At 63.8% G+C, this 14,734-nt stretch overlaps 2 protein-coding genes across 7 annotated transcripts in view; one reads left to right on the top strand and one right to left on the bottom strand.

Moving 5' to 3' along the window:
- The first annotated feature begins 5 nt into the window (after positions 1-5).
- NFKB2 (nuclear factor kappa B subunit 2) lies at positions 6-10,686 on the top strand. The gene is made up of 24 exons (XM_055720790.1): positions 6-102; positions 2,791-2,984; positions 3,877-3,921; positions 4,480-4,558; positions 5,015-5,055; positions 5,158-5,256; positions 5,450-5,601; positions 6,217-6,323; positions 6,467-6,625; positions 6,732-6,836; positions 6,984-7,069; positions 7,195-7,333; positions 7,412-7,531; positions 7,638-7,820; positions 7,991-8,132; positions 8,271-8,385; positions 8,583-8,790; positions 8,879-9,048; positions 9,192-9,294; positions 9,433-9,653; positions 9,775-9,844; positions 9,932-10,104; positions 10,183-10,294; positions 10,395-10,686. Exons 2-24 carry the CDS (start codon positions 2,940-2,942, stop codon positions 10,511-10,513), a joined length of 2,793 nt encoding a protein of 930 aa, XP_055576765.1. The 5' UTR covers positions 6-102; positions 2,791-2,939; the 3' UTR covers positions 10,514-10,686.
- A 188-nt stretch (positions 10,687-10,874) lies between these two features.
- Positions 10,875-14,734, bottom strand: part of PSD (pleckstrin and Sec7 domain containing) — a 47,562-nt gene continuing 43,702 nt past the window's right edge. For all 6 annotated transcript variants that reach the window (XM_055720784.1, XM_055720785.1, XM_055720789.1 and 3 more), the window contains 4 exons: positions 14,302-14,459; positions 13,844-13,988; positions 13,056-13,199; positions 10,875-12,770 (listed from right to left, as the gene is read on the bottom strand). In XM_055720784.1, coding sequence (XP_055576759.1) covers positions 12,531-12,770; positions 13,056-13,199; positions 13,844-13,988; positions 14,302-14,459 — 687 coding nt within the window. In that variant the 3' untranslated portion in view covers positions 10,875-12,530. The remainder of the gene's footprint in view (positions 12,771-13,055; positions 13,200-13,843; positions 13,989-14,301; positions 14,460-14,734) is intronic.

Here is a 14,734-nt window from a genome sequence, read left to right on the forward strand (position 1 = left end):
GGGGCGGAGCCGCGCCCGGGAAGCCCCGGGAGGAGGAGCCGGGCCGGGACTTTCCCGGGGCCGCGGCCGGGGCGAGGCGAGGCGGCCGCGCTGGGGCTGGAGGTAAGTGGCTGCGGGGAGGGCGGCCCGGGGGCGCCGGTGCCCCCTTGGCCGGGGGGAGCGCGGCGGAGCCGGGGGCCTGGCGGGCAGCGGGCAGGGCTGCTTGCATCGAGGGGGGGTCCCGTGTGCTCGGCCCCGGCGCGGGGGTGCTGAGCCTGGCCGCCCGCGGTGCGCAGCAGCTCCCGCCCCGCCGGGGCTGAGCGCTGGGGCGGTGGGCGCCGGCGGGGCGGCTGGGGGGCTCGGGGGTGCAGCGCTGGGCGCTGCCCCTCCCTGCTGCGGAGCCTGCGGCCACCGGTCCCGGCCGCTCCTGCGAGGGAGAGGGTGCTGGGGGGCACCTGCTGTCCTGGCGGGGGAGCGCAAAGCCGGTCCCGGGCTGGTGCTGACACCCAGGGGCAAGGTGCTTATTTTCTTGTCCCAGCGCTGCCGGAGCCCCGGCCGGGGGCTGCTAACTGCCCCCACGGGGGGGCCTGGCTAGCTGCCCCTCAAAAGGGCTGCGGACGCAGGGGAAACCAGGGAGAGAGACGGCAAGAGCCCGGCTGGCGCGGAGGGGTTTTCTGAGGGCACAGGGTGACAGCCCGAGCCAATGGTTCATAACGCAACAGCAAAGCGGCTGGTGTGCCGGCCCTAGAGGAGAAAAACCAGATCAGTGGGCGGCTGGGGTTTGCCAAAACCACCGTGGTAGCCACCATGGGAGTAAAGGCATCTTACACTGAGGTACAAGCAGCCTCGGTGCAGGCGGTCGGGAGGGGAAGGCTTGGGCAGCTTTTGGGGGCGGGGGGCTCCTCTCTGCCAGGCTTGCAGGTTGACAGCTCATTTCCAGGAAGGATCTCAGGACAAAGTCCCTGTGAGCGCTGTGCAAGAGGGACTCGGCAGCCTCTTGCCAGACCCTCGGCAGTAGCTGTTTGGGCTCCTGGGATGGAGCAGAGCACAGGGTTTATGCAGAAAGCAAAGTCAGGTGTTTAGGGCCATGATTTGCAGGCATTAGCAGGCCCCGGGGGAAACAAAATGTGCAGGGAGTAGCATGTTAGAGGAGCAGCCGGCTGGGTGGCTGGAACACGTTAGCTGTACACCAGGGTGGCTGGGAGCAGGGCAGTGCTCGTGCCACCGCCTGTGTCCCTGCAGTGCCCTTTCCCATGGCTGCTGCAGACGTTTCCCTCGGGCCGTCAGGGCATCAGCTCTGCAAGTCAGCCGGCTGTCATGGGAAGAAAGAAAATAGCACCTGCATTACTAGGTCACGTTCAAGGAGCTGCAGGCACGAAAGAATGGCTTTAACACGCGCCGCTTGCCGGCGGCTGGCCCTTAATTGAAGCAGGCTGGCTGGCACGGGGAGCTGCACCATCCAGCAAGGCTGCTGCAGAGGTGCTGTGTGCCGGGGCAGGAAGCTGGTGCTGTGCCAGGCAGTGTATTGCGGTCAGGGTGCTGCTCTTCTCCCTACCCCCGTTCCCAGCAGTGCCTGGAGAATCCTTCCTCAGCCCTAGGAGGGTCTGAAGACAGGGAGGAATTAGCCCAGCAAAGGGGGGCTGCAGTGTGTGTGCAAGCCTGGGGTCCGGGCCAGGCGCACTGGGTAACATGAAGCAGGGGATGCTGCCGGTGGCAGGAGAGGGAGATGGGTCCCCTTCTGGGTTGTATGAGGGATAAAAGCTGAGTGTGCTATGGAAAGTCAGGGCTCTGGGGGCCTGAAGGGCACAGCTGCTCACCACAGGAGGCAGGACTTAACCTCGAGAGCAGGTTGGAGGTTACTTTTCCAGGAACAAGGAAGCAGGTAACAACACTCCAGCTCTGCTGGACCAGCGAGGTGGGCTTCCTCTAATGTGCACTGTGGAAGTGCGCAGGCATATGGCCAGCAGCCTCCTGAGCAAGCCTGAGCTGTGGGGGCTGGGGAGATGCAGGCACGACCCCATGATGCTCCTTAGTCATGCTGTTTGCTGCAACAAGTGGAAGTGTCCAGGGCAGCGATAAGTGAGCTGAGAAAACCCCTCTAGAGGGCATGGGGCTGACGGCACTGGAGAAGGGGAGCTGCTCTGTTCAAGGGGCACAGGCTGGTCTTCTGCAGCATCTTCAGCCCTGGGCTCCCCCAGGCAGGCTCAGTGGGCAGCATTTGAGGTGGCTGTGCTTTGCATACTGAGGAAGGGTGTTTGACCCCTCCTTCACCTCTCTGGGACATCTGTGCTAGCAGATTGATAGCTGACTGGTGGTAGCAGGCTGAGGTGCCCAGGTGGGATGTCCAGTGGAATCCCGACAGTGTGTGCTGCTTTCCACAGGCTGGCAGGGGGAGTTCCATGCTCCCTGGCTTTTGGAAGCTCCTGCAGAAGGGCAGGAGGAAGGTCCTACCTCATTTTGCGGTGCTGGATCTCCACCTTGCACCCCGCCACTGCACCTGCAGACCCCTGGGACCCCACGTGCTGGGGTGACAGGCCAGCCAGGGAAAGCCTCAGGCCCCAGGCCGCAGGGCAGCCCCTTTGGAGGACTTGGGTGGCTGGAAAATCTCCTTGAAAATGCTCTTTTCAGCTTCTGCAGAATATGAGTCACGCACGAGTTGAACAATCCCCTTCCTTCCCCTCTTCTCCCACACACCCAAAATCCCCTGAGCGGGACCTGCAGCAGCCACTGATTCAGAAATTCATGGTACGAGGGCACCGCAGTCACATACAGGTTGGGGTTTTTTTCTTTTTTTTTCTTTCCATTGCTTAGCAAGGAGAAATGCGGAGCAAGGGACGGTGCCCGGAGGCTCTGCTCTGATCCTGCCCCTTTGCTAGAAGGCTCCGGTGGTTTCCGAAGGTCAGGCAGACGACCTTGACCCCAGCAGGACCCCCGTCTGGGTAGCCGGCAGTTCCCGCACCATGCTGGGGCTGGATGGGTTGCTGAGACCAGCCGCTGCCCCCTCTGTGAGTGGGGCGCGCTGCCGCGGGGGGCGGGGGCCTGCGCCTCGCTGGGGCCGGTGGGGAAGCGCCCCCGTCTGGGGCGCCGGGAGATGCGCCCCGGGAGCGCCGGGGCTGCGCTTCGCTCCGAAACCGGGCGCTTCCTAGCGGGAAGGAGGGAATGGGGGCGCGGGTGGGAAACGCCTCTCTCAGGCCCTCTCCGCAGGCAGGATGCAGGGGCTGCCGCGTAAGTGGGAACCGGGGAGCCCGAGAGCACCCCTCTGGGTGCCTGGCAGGGGTCTGCGGGGTCCTGGAGAGCTTCCCCCAGCCGGGGGGGGACACCGGGCTCTGGGGCAGCTGCTCCTGGTTGGGTTCGGGGGGGCTTGGAGGTGACACCCCCGTACGGGAGGCGCACCCTCAAGGTGAGGTGATGCGGGGTGGGGACCTGGGGGTCCCAGGGCTGCAGCCAGGGTTGGGGCAGGGTCTGGGCGGCTCCAGCCACGCGGCACGGCAGGTCTTGCTGGGAAAGGGCGCGGTGGCGGCTCAGCGGAGACCGGTACTTGAAACTGGGGGGTGGGCAAACCCCTCCGTGCGCCCCCCGGGGGGGAACTCGGGGCACGGGCGCGCCAGGGGTGCCAGGCAGGGGACGGGCCGCCAGCATTTCCAGCCCGCCCGAAGCCCAAAACGCACGGGCGGGGAGCAGGCGGGCTGTGCCGAGCCCCGCTCCGAGCCGTGCCGTGCCGTACCGAGCCGTGCCGTGCCGAGCCGTGCCATACCGTACCGAGCCGTGCCGCCGAGCGGGGCGGGGCGGTGACGTTCGGTCCCGTCATTTCCCGGCTCGGCGGGGTTTCTAGGGACTTTCCGGAGCGGCGGTGCCTTCCTGCCGCCGGCCCCGCTCACTCCCGCGCTCTCCCCGCAGGCCGCCGGCCGGCCCCGCGCAGACATGGACGAGCAGTTCCAGCCCGTGAGTGCGGCCCGGCCCGGCCCGGTTCGGCCCGGCGGGGAGGCTCAGCCCGGCCCCGGCCCCGGCCCCGGGGCTGGGCTGGGCCGGGCCACTGCCCGACCGCTCGGGTGGCGGGGGGAGAGGGGGGCTGTGCCCGTCCCTTCGGTGGGCGGTGGGGAGGGGGACTGTGCCTGCCCCCGGGTTGGGCACTGGGAGTGCGTGTGCCTGCTCCTGGGGTGGAGAAGGGGGTCTGTGTCCACCGCCAGGGTGGGCAGTGGAGGGGTCTGTGCCTGCCCCCGTGGTGGGAGAGGGGGCTCTGTGCTTGCCCCCAAGGTGGGCAAAGGGAGGGTCTGCTGGTGCCCCTAGGAGTGGGCAGCGAGGTGTCTGCACCGGCTCACCCCTCTTCCCTGGGAGGGACAGGGGTTCCCTGCCTGCCCCCCCCCCCCAGGTGGGCAATGGGGGTCTGTGCCAGAGTGCCCCCCCCAGGGTGGGAGATGGGGGGTCTGTGCCTGCCTGCCAGGGCAACTGGGGATTCCAGCCCCTACACACTTATCACTCATCTTCCTTCCCCTCGCCCAGTGCCTGGATGGGATTGACTATGATGACTTCAATTTTGGCTCCCACATGATGGAGCAGAAGGAGCCGCTGATGGAGACGGGTAAGGGCCCCTCTGGCTGTGCCCTCCCGGGGGTCCCTGGCTACAGTGGGGTTTCCCAACAGGCTGACTCATGCCCTGTAGTTCCCAGCAGCACCCTCACTGGCCCCACTGTGGGCTGGCTGGGAATCCCTGCCCTGTGCCACTGGGACGGGGTCTGTTCAGTCTGGCCCTGCTGCTTCACCTACCAGGGACTTGAGGTGGGGCTGTGACGGGTGCCTGGAGGCTCCCCAAGTGCCAGAGCATTCTCTGGCCCTTCCCTCCTCTCCCTGCCACTCTGACTGCCGCTGCTGGCTAGGCTCTGACAGCAGAGGGGCCAGGGGCCCTGAGGACCCCCCTGGGGTGAACAGGGGTCACCTCACTTTCAGCACCGTCCCTGTACCTCCAGCATCCTTACTGGGAGCATGTACTTTGGTTATTCTGTGTTTCTCACCGGTGCCTCTCCTCTCTGTCCTCCAGTGGAAGGTCCCTACCTTGTCATCATCGAGCAGCCAAAGCAGGTAAGGATGTCACGCAGGTAAGGGTAGGTGTAGCTGTCACCCTCTGCTCTCATGGCATCAGGTTTGGACCACCCTTGGCTGACCCCCTCTTTGCCTCTGCAGCGGGGGTTCCGGTTTCGGTATGGCTGCGAGGGCCCTTCGCACGGGGGGCTGCCAGGAGCATCCAGTGAGAAGGGGCGCAAGACCTATCCCACCGTCAAGGTGAGCACTGGGAGGGTGCTCTGAAGGAGGGAGGGGAGATGTGTGTTGAGCTCTGTGTGTCTCGTGGCACTGAGGTGTGGGAGGGCTGCGACATGAGGGGGGGTGGCCGTGGGGAGTGGTAGCAGGGGTTTGTGGAGAGTCCTGCAGATTGCCGGGTTATTGTGCCTGATCCCCATCTCCTTTCTCCCTGCAGATCTGCAACTACACGGGGATGGCCCGGATCGAGGTGGACCTGGTGACGCACAGCGACCCTCCCCGTGTGCACGCCCACAGCCTGGTGGGCAAACAGTGCAATGAGGCTGGCAACTGTGTTGCCATCGTGGGACCCAAGGATATGACGGCTCAGTACGTGTGAGGGAGACCCGAGGTGGCCTCTTGCCCACGCCGGGGGGTGGGGGTCTGGCTGCAACTTTCAGGCTGGCAAGGAGAGGGGGTTAGTGCATCCAGGAGCTGGGTTTGCTGGATGGGGCCAGGGGTGGGTTTAGGCAAGGTCATGGGTACAGCTCTGTCCCCTCTGAGCATTTTGCTTGGCTCTGGGTCCGGCACGTGCAGCTTGTTCTGGGCTTCTGTCCTTGGGGTTGCAGCTCCCTAGCTTCGCAGGTGACTTCTGAGGCCAGCCCGAGTCATGGGGTTATTCAGCAACTACTGCAGCTGCTCTTACACATCCAGCCCTGGCTGCTGGCTCAGTCTGGTCCTGTTTGCATGTCTCCAGCACTCCTGGTCCCCCCGCTTGGATTTGTCACCTGCGGGAGGCCGGAGTTTCCCAGCCAGCTCTTTCCTGGGCTCCTTTCCTCTCTGGTGTGGTTGCTGCGCACCACTTTTATGCCCTGCGCACATTGCCCCCCTGCTGCCTGAGTGTCACCGCTCTGTGCTTTGCTCAGCTCCTTTCTGGCCACAGGAGCCTGGTGCCCCCCAAGCCAGCTACTCCCAGATCCCAGTGGGATCCCTCTTCTCCTCCAGATTCAGCAACCTGGGTGTGCTGCATGTCACCAAGAAGAATATGATGGAGATCATGAAGGAAAAGCTGAAGCAGCAGAAGATGCGCAACAGGAGCCACATGCTGACGGGTGAGGGCAGCCTGGGAGCTCAGGGGATCTTGCACCCCGAGGTGGCAGCTGGGGGTTAGCATGGCACTGGGAGGGGGCATGTGGCGTACCCTGGAGCCCCATCCCCTTGCCTAGCCTGACAGTATCTCCCCCTGCCCTGGCAGAAGCGGAGCTGCGTGAGATCGAGCTGGAAGCGAAGGAGCTGAAGAAGGTGATGGACCTGAGCATTGTGCGGTTGCGCTTCACTGCCTACCTCCGCGACAGCAGCGGGAACTTCACACTGGCCCTCCAGCCCGTCATCTCAGACCCCATCCACGACAGCAGTGAGTGCAGGGCCGGGCCGGGGAGGGGGTGGGGCAGGATGGGCGGAGGAGGAGAGGGATGCTCTGTCTGCCGTATTGGCTCCCAGCGCCTCCTCTTGCTCTGCAGAGTCCCCAGGAGCTTCCAACCTGAAGATCTCACGGATGGATAAGACAGCAGGCTCTGTGCGGGGAGGGGACGAGGTCTACTTGCTGTGTGATAAAGTTCAGAAAGGTAAAAGCTGTTCCCTCCAGCCAGGACCTTCTGGAAGGGGGCTGCAGCAGGAGCCATCTGAGGCCCCTGGGTGGGCAGGGGTCTGCGGCCCCTGGAGCGTGGCTGGGGCAGGGGGACAGGTGGTGCCAGTGTCCCTTCTCTCCCCAGATGACATCGAGGTGCGTTTCTATGAGGATGATGAGAACGGCTGGCAGGCTTTTGGGGACTTCTCCCCCACTGACGTGCACAAGCAGGTATGAGGGAGGTGAAGGGGCGTCCTGCTGTGCCACGAGGCAGACGGGTGCCCTGTGTGGTGGGGGAGCCCCATCCCTAGCTCCAGGGAGGAGCGGGACCCCACGTCCATCTGTCCTGCCCGCAGTACGCCATCGTCTTCCGCACACCCCCCTACCACAAGCCCAAGATCGACCGCCCTGTCACCGTCTTCCTGCAGCTGAAGCGGAAGCGGGGGGGTGACGTGAGCGACTCCAAGCAGTTCACCTACTACCCCGTGGTGGAAGGTGAGCCCCCCCCAGCAGGCTGGCGTGCCCTCTGCCGCCAGGGCTGCCCCTCACCCTGCTGCCCCTCTCTCCCCACAGATAAGGAAGAAGTAGAGAGGAAGCGCAAGAAAGTTCTGCCTCAATTTCCACAGCACTTTGGTGGGGGCTCACACATGGGGGGTGCTGGCGGCGGGGCTGGGGGCTTCGGTTCTGGAGGAGGTGAGTGGGGATGCGTCTTCCCCCTCCCTGCTCAGGCAGCTGCAGCCCAGCCCTGGGGGCTCCCCACTTCCCTCTGGCCTCACCTGCCCCCCTCCTTGCTCTGCAGGTGGGAACCTCAGCTTCCCCTACTCCCCCGGGCTGGCCTACAACAGCATCTACTCGCCTGGCCCCCACCCCGTGGGAGGCTACCAGGGGGGTGTGCAGATGAAGGGCCCTGAGGCAGAGGGTCCTGGGAGCGACAGGCAGGCGCCCGCGGAGAGCATGTACTGCAAGGAGCTGCAGAAGCATGGTAGGAAGGGGCTACACTGGAGCAAGGGCTGGGGGGTGTTGGTTGGGAGAGGTGGCACAGGTTGGGGACCTTGCGGGGCTGGGCACTGCTCTCCTCCATGCCCGGGGCGGGATGCAGGAGGGTGGATGGGGCTGTTGCTCTTGGGGGTGACGTCCTGCTTCGCCCCCTAGCCCAGCTGTGCCAGCTGTGGATGCTGGCGCTGGCCCGTCGCAATGCCCATGCCCTGCTCGACTACTCAGTCACCGCTGACCCCCGCATGCTGCTGGCGGTCCAGAGGCACCTGGCTGCATCGCAGGACGAGAATGGGGACACGTGAGTGCACGAGGGCTTGGGGGGGGGAGAGCATGGGAGCCTTGTTGGCCATCAGAGCTATCAGGGGGGCTCCAGGGGGTGGGAGGTGGCAGGGAGAAGCGTGGAGCTGAGCCAGGGGCCATCCCACTCTCTCTGCAGGCCTTTGCACCTTGCTGTTATCCATGAGCAGACAGCTGTGATCAAGCAGCTAATTGAGGTCATCATTAGCATCCCCAGCCAGCAGATCATCAACATCTCCAACAACCTGCAGCAGGTACAGGTTTCCCAGAGCAGCTGGTTCTCCTCTGCGTGGGCCTCACCCCCATCTCCTGGTCCTGGGGGCCCCCTTTGCTGCTCCTGCTGCGGGGAGGCTGCAGCGTTGAGCACAGTGCAGCCCTGCTGGCCAGGGTGGTGGTGCAGGACTTGGCTCCTCCTGAGAGTGCTACTGAGGGGGTGCTGCTTGTCTTGCAGACGCCGCTGCATCTGGCAGTCATCACCAAGCAGCCCCAAGTGGTCCAGCTCCTGCTGCAAGCTCGTGCTGACCCCACCTTGCTGGACCGCTACGGCAATTCCCTGCTGCACCTGGCGCTCCAGGCTGGCGATGAAGAGATGCTGAGGACACTGCTAGCCCATCTGGGCTCGGCTGCCCCTTACCTGCTCCGCCTGCCCAATTTCCATGGTGTGTGGGGCTGGGAGATGATGGGAAGTTGGTGGTGCCATCCCATGGGCTGGGCTGGAGGGCTGCTGAGCCTCTGCCTCTGTTGCAGGCCTCCTGCCTGTGCACTTGGCTGTGAAGGCAAAGAGCCTGGCCTGCCTGGACCTGCTGGTCAGGAAGGGAGCAGACGTGAACGCGGTGGAGAGGCAGGGCGGGAGGACCCCGCTGCACCTGGCCGTGGAGATGGAGAACCTGAACATGGCCACCCACCTGGTGAAGAAGGTACAGGAGGGCTGGCGGGCTGGTGGTTGTGGGATGGGGATGGGGCACAGCCCTGGCAGAGGTCAGGGTGTCCCTTGTGGTCTTGAGGTAACGGGGTGGGCGGGAGGCAGCCTATCCTCACAGGCTCACGCCTTTCTCCATAGCTGGGAGCAGACGTCAACAGCCGGACTTTTGCGGGGAATACCCCCCTGCACCTGGCTGCGGGCCTGGGCTCCCCCACCCTCACCAAACTGCTCCTCAAAGCTGGTAAGGTGCTGCCCTCCCTCGTCTCCCTTCCCACCCCCGCGGGGCTGCCTGCCTCGGGGGGTGCCCGTGGGTAGGGGTCTGGGCAGACCCCTGGGCCAGCCCTCCCTTTTGGGGGCTCAGTCCACCCTTCCCTGACAGGGGCAGATGTGCTGTGTGAGAACGATGAGCCTGTGTCCTTGTCTGAGGCCAGCAGCGACACGGATGCCGACCCCGAGGAGCAGGAGCTGGCCATGGAGCTGGGGGAGCCAGCCCCCACCGTGGCATGCGTCACCAAGCCCGAGCCCCCCGCAGAGGGGCGGCAGGCAGAGCAGAGGCAGCGCCGCTGCCACACGCCCCTGGACCTGACTCGGAGCCAGAAGGTGCATGGTGGAGCAGGACAAACCCCTGGGACCTGCTCCTGTGAGCATGCCCATGTCCCTCCGTATCCCGGGACGTGGCTGGTGCTTTGGGGGATGCTGACATCCGTGTGTCTGTCTGCAGGTGCGGGAGATCCTGCTGCAGGCATCCCAGCAGGGCCCTGAGGCAGAGCTGCCTGCTGCCCCCCGGCCAGGTGAGCAGCCCCTCTCCCCCCAAAAGCGCGGGCACCCTGCGGCCTCAGGGCTGGGCAGCGTGTGATGGGGGCAGCTCTCCCGCGCAGGGAAGGTCCTGTCGCTGGACAGTGAGGCACTGCAGGGGCTGGAGCAGCTGCTCAACCAGGACTGCAGCGGGTCGGACTGGATCGAGTTGGCCAAGCGCTTGGGGCTCTGCAGCCTAGTGGAGACCTACAAGGACACCCCCTCGCCCAGCGTCAGCCTCCTGCGCAGTTACGAGGTCAGTGCCTGGCCAGGGTGCCCCTGTCCCTCCCCGCCTGCCTGGCTGCTGGCCCTGCTCAGTGCCCTCTCTCTGCAGCTGGCGGGGGGCAGCCTCGAGGGGCTGCTGGAGGCCCTGGACTCCATGGGGCTCCGCAAGGCTGTGAGGATGCTCCACAAAACTGAGGCCCTGGAGAAGCTGCAAAGCACAGGTACAGGGAATGAGGGGGGCTGGGGGGTGTGTGTGTGTGTGGTGTCCCCTGCTGCCCCCATGACCCTCAGTCGCTGATGGCATCGGGGCTTGCTTTGCAGAGCTGAAGGAAGACAGTGCCTACGGCAGCGAGTCAGTGGAGGAGGAGGTGCCCACGCTGGCCCTGAAGCCGGGGCAGGGGGGTGAGCTGCCCCACAGCCAGCAGCCACAGGTGCACTGAGGGGCAGCAGCCCCCACGCCTGCCCAGGGGGGCCACATCGCTGCCCACACAAGTGCCTTCTGGACTTGGGGTCTGGCTGCCTGGACTCAGGGGGTATGGGATGCAGCCAGCTCCTGCCCCTCTCTGCTCTTATTTAATGGTCCCTTTTCTGAATAAAGGGACAGTTTCCATTAGCCTTTGCCCTCCCTCTCTCCAGCCCTGCCCTGAGCCAGCGGGCACTAACCCCCTCCCTCTGCCCTGAGCCCCTGCCTGGGGCTGGGAGTCCAGCAGCAAGGAGGCAGCTGCCAGCCCCCTCCTCAGCACCCCTCCATGTGGGGGCTGTCCTCAGCCGTGGGGGAGAAACCACGGTGCACACAAGAAGTGAAGAGCGAGTTTTACTTCAGTGACCGAGAGAAGAAGCTGTACAAAGGTTTTTCTCCCCCGAGCCACCTGGAGCAAGGGGGGAATTTTTTTTTCTCTCTCTTTTTTTTTTCTTTTTTTTTTTTTTGCAATAGGCTCAAAAGAGCAGAATAAAAAGTTTGACACATTCGCAAAGTCAGTGCTGAAACCAGCTGGGTCCTGGGCGGCCAAGAGCAGCACGTTTGCCAGCCCCCCGCCTGCTGCCCTTCCGCGGTCCCTGGACCCCTCCCTGCACACCCTGGGCACTCCTGTGCCACCTCGCACCCGACAAGCATCCTTCAGCCCACCCCGGGGTGGTGAGGGCTGCCTCAGCCTGCCCCTCACCTTGGCACGGAGGGAGCCCACAGCCGAGGAGGGGGCTGCACCACCGCTGCTGCAGCATGAGAACCTCGCAGCACTGCAGGCCGGGCTTTGCTGGCAGCCTCCGAGGGCCCCGTGGCCTTGCCTTTGAGAAGCAGCACAGGAAGGTAAGCTGGCTCCAGCCCATACGGCAGTGAGGACCCCCAGCTTCAGGGTTCACCTCCCCCCAGGAGTACTTACCCACTGCTGCCCAACATGCCCCAGGTACGATGCTCACACCCAGGCGGTGCAAACAGGACTGGTCCAAGCTGCCGGGGGGGTCAGGAAGCATTGGTGCATCAGCCCCCTCATACAGCCACAAGTGCAGCAATGGGTGCTGCCATCCCAAGGTTGCGTCCTTGGTGTCAGTGGGCACAGGGCTGTCTCTCTCTGAAGGGTTACTGGTGCCCAGCTGGTGTGGGGGAAGAGGCAGCAGCACACACAGGAGCCCGTGCTCAGCTTGCTGCAGGGGGTGGCGGGGAGGCTGGGTCTCCCCCTAAGTCCATGTAAAAAACCTCCTACCCCAGAGTGCAGTGCCTACAGGACATGGCTGGATTTGTGGTTTGTTTTTTTTAAACAGTTCCCCAAAAGCATCAAAAGTAGGCCCCCCAAAAAACAACCCTCCCTGGTGGTCAGCTTGATCTGGTACTAAAAAGTGCAAAACTGTATCACAAAAACTGTTCAAAAGTTGTAAGAAAGCAGGGAGGGTGCAGAGGTGGCTGGGCTGGCAGGGAGGGGGGCCAGGTGCCATCACCCTGGCTCCCCTGGCTCCCAGTCCCAGGAACAGGGACAGGCCAGGGCTTGGCCCCCTCCCCTCTGCTCCCCCTGGCACAACGGAGCTGGAGAAGTGGCCGCTGGCTTTGTTTTGCTGCATTTTTGTCCTGTTTGTTTTTTGGTGTTTTTTTTGTTGTTTTTTGTTTTTTTTTTAAAACCACTGAAGAATTGAGCCTAGTGGGTGGGTTTCAGTTGTTCGCCCTCCCCAGGCTGGGGTACTGGGTCCTGCAGCCAAGTGCAGGACAAGGAGGGACAGGAACAAGTCTGATGGGGCTGACTGTGTGGCAGCTCCCATAGGCCAGGACTGGGGACTGTCCTGCTCTGCCACTGTCTCAGCAGAGGGGCCGTGGCCCTGCATGGCTGGTGCTGGTGGTCTGGGAAGGGCTGTCAACCCCCAGCTCATGCCACAGATGGACGGATTCATGCAGGGTCTCGGCAGGCATGTGGCCTCTACCTTGGTGCCGGGGGGACAGGAGCTGCAGCGCAGGTGCCCGATACCCCTTGCCTATGACTTCTGGGGGTGGCCAGGGGGCTGGCGGCTGGTGCGCTCCGAGATGTTGCGCTTCACCTTGGTGGCTGTGCCAGAGGGCTCTGCATTGAGTGAGGGGCTGGAGCGAGATTTTTTCAGGCCGTCATCCTCCCCGCCTGCTGCGTCAAAGAGGGTAGACTCAAATGCTGCCAGGTCCTCGGAGCCGGCCTTCAGCTTGGCCCGCAGCAGCATGGCATAGGTGCCATAGCGGGATTTCTGGGGAGAACAGTGCGGCAGAGAGGGGTCAGTGAGCTGGGTGCTGCCCCTCAGCCAGCAGCCCAGGGTGGGGGGATGCTCATGATCCCTCCACCTGGCCAGCATCCCAGGACAGAGGGGATGCTTGTGGTCCTGGACCATGGCAGTGCACAGTGCAATTCAGCCGATGGGGACTGGGGGTGTCCCATCACTCAGGATGGCCAAGCAGGCAGGGGCAGAGGGGCGGGGGGCAGAGGGGCTGGGGGCAGAGGGGCTGGGGGCAGAGGGGCAGGTCTCCCAGCTCACCTCAAACTCCAGGTACTCTTCCTTCTGCTTCAGCTCCTCGTACTCCTTGCCCTTCACCTTCTTCTCTGGCAGTGAGGAGCGATGCTCCAGCAGCTCTGCTGACATTGTCTTGAACTTGGTCTCATGGCTCTTCACCTGCTCCTCCTGGGCAAGGGTGGCATCACGTCAGTGTCCTGCCCTGCCCTGTGCTCTGCCCCACCAGGAGCATGAGCCAGTTGGGGCCAGAACAGTTTTTTTTCCCTCCTAGGTGCAGCTGGGATCTCAGCTTCTGCTCCTGGGTTTGTTTGTTTTGTTTTTAAGAATGGCAGGCAAAAGCACAGGCCCTTGGGGGCAATCTGCTCCTGCCTTGTGGGGAGCTGACTGCAGTCTTAAAGCAGAAGAATTTAATCCCCTCTAAAACTAGGCTGCTGCTTTTTTTTAATCCTTTCTGCTCTATGAATAACTGCCCTGGCACGCGTGAGCACCAGCTAATCCCCCTGGCCGGTCGCCTTTCAAGGTCCTGGCCCTGGCAGGACCCTGCAAGCCACAGCATGGGACCGCGTTCTCCTCCATGATGTGTCTCCATTGCCTGTCTCCCATCCCTACCGCTGGAACAAGGTCTCGCCACCCACCCCCAGCCTCAGCACCCCCTCACTCCATGTCTCCCTGGCCATGCTCCCTTGGCCCTGCACCCTGCTGGGATGCAGCTGGGTGTGTGGCACCACACAGGTCCCTCCACAGGGGACCGTGCCACCAGCAGACCCCGGGGTCTGTCCCCTGCTCCTGGCTGCGCCCACACCCTGGCCCACCTGGGACAGCCTGGTGCAGGAGCTGGGCAGCAGCGGGCGGCTGAACTTCTTCTGGGAGCCGATAGCTGCAGGGAAGGGGGGTGCAGAGAACATGGCTGCCACCACGTTGATGCGCGTGATCCATGAGTGCATCTGTTCAGGGTTCCTGGGGAGAAAGGCCAAGCCACATCTGGGCTTCAAGTGGCACTATCTGTGTCACAGACAGAGGGATCCCTGCAGACAAGATCTGGGTCCCCCAGCCTGGCCCTGGGGCTCTGCTTCTAGTGACTCAGGCCATGGCGAGCCCACCAGGCTGGGAAGAGGAGCCAGGCAAAGCACAGCGCTGACACCGGGTCCCTTTCTTCCCAGAAAGGGCCAGGACAGGAGAGCACAATGTGGCCCCATCCCACCCTCTGCTCCAGTCAGACAAGCCCCTGTGCCCCAGCATGGGGCTCAGCCGGCGATCCTGGGGGACTCACTGTGCTTGGAAGAGGAAGACCCTCCAGTCAGCTGTCCTGAGGTAGAAGACATTGGGTCGCTTGCTGTAGTCAGATGCCCGCGTGGCAAGCGAGTGGTGGATGCTAATAGCATTCTTCAGCTCTTCTTCCACCAGTGCCTTCCCTGGCTTATACTCCTCCTGCAAATCACGGGGTGTTTCAGAGCCGGCTTAGGGATGCACCCCACTGTGAGTCAGCTCTATGAGGCCGTGGGAACTGCAGGCAAGCACTGGCAGTGGGGGGGGCTTGGAGATCACCCTCCACCAGGCTGCGGTGGGCTCTGCCTCCAACTCATGCTGCACCATGGGGAGACACTGCGCAGTCTGGGTACACAGCTGGGCAACAGCATGGTGGCTGTTCCCTGCTGCCCTGCAGCGTGTATACCTGCAGGTAACTGGATGTGAAACAGCCCCCC

This window comes from Falco cherrug, chromosome 9 (genome assembly GCF_023634085.1).
Source record: "Falco cherrug isolate bFalChe1 chromosome 9, bFalChe1.pri, whole genome shotgun sequence".
NCBI lineage: Eukaryota > Metazoa > Chordata > Aves > Falconiformes > Falconidae > Falco > Falco cherrug.